This window comes from Phacochoerus africanus, chromosome 15, assembly GCF_016906955.1.
Source record: "Phacochoerus africanus isolate WHEZ1 chromosome 15, ROS_Pafr_v1, whole genome shotgun sequence".
Lineage (NCBI taxonomy): Eukaryota > Metazoa > Chordata > Mammalia > Artiodactyla > Suidae > Phacochoerus > Phacochoerus africanus.
The window spans coordinates 38726414-38732965 of NC_062558.1; the positions used below are offsets into that span (position 1 = coordinate 38726414).

General features: G+C 57.9%; 1 protein-coding gene across 3 annotated transcripts in view; it reads right to left on the bottom strand.

The window, feature by feature from the left end:
* The window catches only part of RASAL1 (RAS protein activator like 1), a 32051-nt gene extending 25499 nt beyond the window's left edge, over positions 1-6552 (bottom strand). For all 3 annotated transcript variants that reach the window (XR_007132440.1, XM_047762465.1, XM_047762467.1), the window contains exons 1-2: positions 6187-6552; positions 1615-1671 (exon numbers count right to left, since the gene is read on the bottom strand). Coding sequence is in view for 2 of the 3 variants with exons in the window: in XM_047762465.1 (XP_047618421.1) it covers positions 1615-1671; positions 6187-6251 (122 nt within the window). In the remaining variant the exon portion in view is untranslated. The remainder of the gene's footprint in view (positions 1-1614; positions 1672-6186) is intronic.

Below are 6552 nucleotides of genomic sequence, written 5' to 3' on the forward strand. Positions count from 1 at the left end.
AGGCAGGAGAGTATGAGGGGCCAGGAGACCATGAACTCAGCAGGGGCAAGAGCACTCAGTAAGCAAGGGGGAGCCCCAGGGAGGCTAGGGACCAAGACAGACTCAGAAAAGGACACACACATCTTCACCTGAACACCCCTGCAGATGCTCTTCCCTTTACCCAACAGGGAAATAAAGAACCTACTTTGCCTGGTGAAAACACACTCAAATTTATGGCTGCAAAATTTGGGGTGCACACCTGCCACTGCCTTAGTCCTTTCTTCTCCCACATTGGGATGCGTGTGTGTGCCCACACACAAACACACACACACACACAGCCCAGCCCAGGGCCCTATCATCAGATGGATTCTTCTTTCCAAACACCCTTCCCCTACCCCGACCTCTTCCCAGCTGGAAGGTGCCCTAGGTGCCCCAGCACCTGAGCTGAGAGGCTTCTCAGAGCTCAGAGAGGGAGTAACAGCAGCCTGGGGTCACACAGAAAATCAGTCTGTGTGTTTGCGGGCGGTGTCACAGAAGGCAGTAAGGGGTCAGTATGAGCAAGGAGACAGTGATGGAGGGGGACACCTGGGGTGCAGCAGGCTGACCCTCCTCCATACAGGCTCCCTGCCCCCAGCTCCTGGCCCATCTGGACCAGTACTGGCGCCAGGAGGATCTTGAATCCTGCTGTCTCCATAGGAACCGGGGCCTCAGCCCCCCGCCTACCCACACCCCTCAGGCCTGCGGGGGCTGAGCGCTGTCCCTCGGCCTGCGGGGGTGGCAACCAAGCACAGCTCAGCCCGATGCCACTCCACCCCCGCCCGAGACTCACTCACACACCAAACCTCTTCACATTCTCATATGTGTTCACACTGGCACCTGGGGACCCAAATAAGCAGGCACTGGTACACACATGTGTGTCCATGGCAGCCCATGTGTGCACACACACATACACACACACACGGGTACACTTGAGCCTGTGAGCTTCCACACCCACATGGACATGCACCAGTGGTCACAGGCATTCACACCAGCCCTCCGACACCCCCACACACACACTCACAAGCAGACCCAGATGGGTGAACATGCACACACACACACATACACCAGTGCCCGCAGCACCCAGCAGGCCCGGAACCAGCCAGCCCAGCCAAGCGTGAGATGCCCGCCCCCAGGAGGCCACTGTGGAAGACACAGTCTGGCAGTGGCTGAGTCAGCCCCCAGGACAATGGCCTGGACATCGTCAGGACGAGGGGGAAGGTGTGGACCCATTGGTAGGGCCTGAGGGAGAGAGGAGCTGGGAGCCCCCACTGGGCCGTCCACCCCTGTGGCCAGGGCACAAAGCACACACAGTGAAGCCCAAGAGTCTACTACCCTTGGGGTAAGCGCTGCCCTCCCCCAGGTGCTTTTTTTCTTTTAATGGCTGCACCTGTGGCATGTGGAAGTTACTGGGCCAGGGATTGAATCCGCGCCTCTGCAGCAACCTGAGCTGCTGCAGTCAGATTCTTAACCCCCTGCACCACAGAGGGAACTGCCAGGTGCTCTTTTCAGCTTGAATTCTTGTGCCTGGACTGCCCAGGTCCAGAAAGAGCTCCTGCCCTCTCCCTTCGCCCCAGGCCTGGCCTTTCCCCTCCTCACCTGGCCACCACCTCGTCGTCCACTTTCACTATGCAGTAGGGGTCACTGCTCCCAGACCTGCGGAGGGAGGAAGTTTGGGAGTGGGGTTGAGAGGGTGGCCCTGGGTGGAGGTCCCAATCTGCCTTCATCTTACAGATAGGGGCAACTAAGGCCCAGAGAGGGGAGGGATTTGCCCAGGGTCACACAGCAAATCCTAGTGAGACAGGACCCTGGGGGAACCAGCAGATGATGTCATGGCTGCCCAGGCCACCCACTGTGTGTCCGACCTCCCTGAATGGCCCCCGGGCTTCCAACCTTAGAAAGAGGACATTGAGACGTGAAGCCAGGAGTTCCCATTGAGTATCCATGAGGATGTGAGTTCAATCCCTGGCCTTGCTCAGTGGGTTAAGGATCCAGCATTGCTGTGGCTGTGCTGTAGGCCAGCTGATTTGACCCCTAGACTGGGAACCTTCATATGCCACAGGTATGGCCCTAAAAAGCAAAAAAAAAAAAAGTCAAAAAAAGAGATTCAGAGCCAGAGCCAGAGCAAGAGCAAGAGAGAGCAAGAGAGAGAGGAGAGAGAGAGAGGGAGAGAGAGAGGCATGAAGCCAAAAAAATTTGGAGTCCGGGTCTGAGGAAGCCCAAAGCTGTGGTCCAGAGGACATGCTGTCCTGGCTTCAAGTTTCCTAACCGTGGAACCCTGGCGCATCCCCTCCCCTCTGTGGGCCTCAGTTTCTCTGCTCTGTAAGTCAGATGTGATAATTATCATGCATCTCCTAGGGTGGTTGGAGAGCTGAAGATGCTAATGCGATAATTCATGGTAAGATGCTCTCCCCACAGGTGCCTGAATGCCGCCCTCGGGGTAAGCACTGCCCTCTCCAGCTTTGCATTTCACTGGGAGTTTCCCTGGAGGGGACTCCCCATAGCTCAGCTTTCAGCGGGGATGGACTCAGCAGATGCTCTCACAGCAGACACAGCCCAGGACACCGAGACCTCAAAACTCAACCAGTAGGAGAGATGGGCTGCAGCCCCTTGAGTAGCCAAGAGCCAACCAAAGCCAGTTCCATCCCCCCTTCATAATAAGAGTTACTATTCCATCCACCAGAGGCCCTCATCTCTTCCCACCCCCACCCCCCCGCCCCCTGCCCACTGCACAGGCTTCCTTTGTCTTCCAACAAGCTCAGGCCAGCCTCAGGGCCTTTTTGCACTTACTGTTCCACCTGCCTAAGACACCTGCTCTGTTCCTGATCCTGTCGTGGCTGGCTCCTTCCTGTCATTCAAACTTCAGCACAAGAGTCACTGTCTCAGAGAGGCGGTCCTTGATCATCACTTGATCTTCTGACAGTGAACAGTGTAAAATTGACCATGAAATCATCTTGCTCCCTTGTTTGTCTCTGTGTTTAGTGTCTGTCTCCCCAGCTCCCTACAACTTCCAAACTCTGAGCTCCTTGGGGGAAGAGCTGTATCCCCACTCCAATCCCATCCCTCCACCCCTGGGCAGAGCCAGGATTCGAATCCAGGTCTGTGCAGCTCAGCAAACATGTTCTCAACCCATGCTGCCTCCACTCAAGCTCAGGATCCCTTCCCAATTGGGTCCCTTCCTCCATGCCCCCCTCCTCTCTCTGCCACCCTCTGGGTTCAGTTTGTCACTGATCCGCAAATGCCTTGGGGATTCCCAGGAAGGGGGACACGGGCACCAGGAGCTGGCTCAATCTCGTCTGCTGACTGAGCCCTCCCCTCCCCTCAGTTTCCTCTCTGGACTCCTTCACTTAGCTCCCTCCCCTGGGGGTGCCTCCACCCCCCCATCTGCTCTCCATCCCTGAACACCTTACACTGGTCGTGTCCTGGGCCTCCGAGTGTCTCTCTGGTTTCATCTCTGAACTCCCTTCTGCATAACTCCCCAGGCCTCAGTTTTACCACCTGGATCTCTACCAAACCCGTTGGGCTGAATAACCCTGGGGGTCTCAGTTTTCCCATCCGGCTCTACCCCCACCCCGATGCTCGTGGCTGGGTAACCCCCTCGATCTCATTGCTCTCTCTGGGTCCTCTATCCTGAGCTTCTTTTAGGCAGGCTCCCATCCCTCCATTTCCCCAGCTGCAGATGTGGGGCACATGGGCTGGGATCCACTAGCAAAGGGCTGGGAGCCACGCCCCCTCCCGTTCACCGGCCTGACCCCTGGGTCCCTCATGGGAGCCAAGCACGTCAGCTCCAGGGCTCTGACGCACAAGGGCCTTATCAGGCTCCTATCAGGTAGGGGTGATGGTGGTGGGAGGGGGGGGCCACCCCCCTGCAGACCCTCGATCTCTCCAGACCCTTGGCCTCTCCCATGGCCCCCGCTCCAACTCAAACGTGGGAAAGCAGGCCCCTTGGCTATTGCCTGCCCAGTCTGGTTGTCAAATGGGGGCAGTCAGGGTTCAAATCTCAGCTGTGTGAACTTGTGCAAGTGACTTTGCGTCTCTGAACCTTGGTTTTCCCATTCCTAACATGAAAATGTTAGTAGAACTATAGGAAATCTTAAGCAGAGGATCTGGCCCATAGGACACCCTCAATGACATACAGCTGCTGTTGTTTTTGTTTTTGTCTTTTCTTTTTTGGCCGCCCCATAGCATACAGAGTTCCCAGGGCCAGGGATCAGATCCTGCAGACCTACGCCACAGCAGTGGCAATGCCAGATCCTTTAACCCATGTGCTGGGCTGGGGATTGAACCTGCGTCCTGGCACTGAAGAAACACCGCTGATCCCGTTGCACCACAGCTGCTATTGCTAATGATAGTAATAATAACTTTAAAATTATTGGCTGAGGCCTCCTCCCCAGCTATGTCAGACCCCCCCCAAACCTGGGGAGGCTTCAGGAAGAATCTGGGCCGTCTCCTTAGGAGAGGGAAAGAGGAGACACCCATCCAAGAGTCCCCACGGGCACGGAGATCCCAGTATGCTTTAGAGCGCCCCTCTGAAGAAGGGTGCCAACAGCAAGGGAAACTGAGGCAGGGTGGCTGGATCCCCAACTGGGCTTAGTGATTCCTCCCTACCATGGTTCTGGGGTGTGGCCCACCCCACAGCTCTCCTTGGCCCAGGACCGGGGGGAGGAGGGTGGCCAAGAGACGCAGGAACCAGGCATGAATCAACTCCTTCCCCGGGAGACACAGAGGGAGCCCCGAGAGCTGTGTCCAGGTCCAAGAACAACACCTGCCACTCCCTTGTGGCCCTCACCCAGGGCTGGTAGAGGGGCCAGAGCACCGGGAGATAGAAACACGGTTTCTGGAAGGTTCCCCACCTCAGCCCCCCAGCGGCTGCCAGATCCCCTAACCTCATTGCCTTGGCAGTTCCAGAATTGTTTATTCTCAGGTGCTCAGAATGGGGGAGGCAGGGGGCTTGTCCAGATGCTGCATTTGCATAGCAGGCAAGCTCTCTGCTTTCCTCAGGTGCATGTTTAGCGGGGGTGATGAGGATGGGGGGAGCTAGAACTGCTCTAAGCAGCTTCCCCCTTGACAGCTGCAGAGTTGGGAGGGAGGAGGTTCATAAAATCAAAGGCGGGATACTCCTTGCTGGGAAGCCCACAGCGCTGGGAGTTAGGTAGGGCACAGCTAAGCTCCAGCCTGTGCAAAGGCTCAGTATCCACATTCCTGCTCACCCTGGCCATGGAGAATTCCTAAGAGGTTCTCCACCCTCCCAGCTGCATGCAGCTTGGAGACTCCTGTCCAGAGCTCCCATTGCCTGGATTGGAAATCCAGACCCAGCCCAGGTTCAAGGTCATATAGACAATGTCTGGCCAAGGATCCCACACATGTTCCAGGTGCTGACACCCTCATAGCCCCTCTGGGCTCCAGGCCAAGCAGGAAGGAGACCCCTCCCTCCATCCTGCTGATTAGGCAACTGCTGACTCAGCTCTGGGGAAGCACAGCCAAGGAATGGTAGTACTAAGGAGAGTCTGAGGGTCCTCCAGCCCCATCGCACCTTGCTGGGAAGGGGGCTGCAGTGGGGAGCTGGCTCCTCAAGCGGCTTAGCATCCAGGGAAGGCCCACCCTGGGCTGGGAGATGCTGGCTGGGAAGCTTAGGGCTCTGGGTCAAGAGGACGTTAGTTTCTCCCTGGCTGGTGGGCCACCTGGTGACACTCTGCAAAACTAAATACCAGATGCATACAAAGGAATGCTGTGGCCACCTGCATTCCAGGCCCTCTGGGGCTCCTCCCCAGGGTTCTCTTAACAGGTGCCCACCCAGGCCTAGAGAAGCCCCAGCTGCAACACCTGCCAGGACTAAGAAAGAGAGCCTCCCCCCAGCCCTCCCCCGAGCTCTGACAGAATCCCACCTTCTAATCCCCAGGGCTGAAGCCCTGGAAGACTCCCATTAATACATCCGAGGAACAAAGACACCCCTTCCTGGGGGCGGAGCAGGACATCTGCTAAGTCTGGGCACTCTCTCCCACCAGGACAGCGGTGGGCATGGGGCCTGGTGCCCCATGAAGATGAATCTGCCACAGTATTCGGTCCTAGACAGGAATCTCCCGCCCACTTCACCGACCTTCCCTGGCACGCAGAATGGGCGACCCTCGCCCGGCACGCCCCTCATCTCCGACTGCCCCCGGGGGTACTCACACATCCTTGGCGGGCAGCGCCCGGCCCTCCACCACGCGGACATTCAGGGAGCTGCTCTTGGCCATGGCGCCCAGCCCCAAACTTTCCGGTCGGGAGGACGCCCAAGATCCGAGGCTTGGACCGCGGCTGGTAGGGCGTCTACATGTCACCAGCGGCGAGCCTGGCACCCTGTCCCGGGGTCCCAGGGCCGCCTGTCCGAGACGTGGGTAGCCGGGCGGGAGGTTTCCGAAGGAGAAGAATAGGTGTCCGCGGAAGGGCGCCCCCCCGGACTCTACAGGTAGGAGTCAGGCACCGAGCCGGCAGAGCGCGGGGGCACACCGCCAGCCCTCGCTTTCTAGATTGACGCTCTTGGTGGGCAGGCGGGGG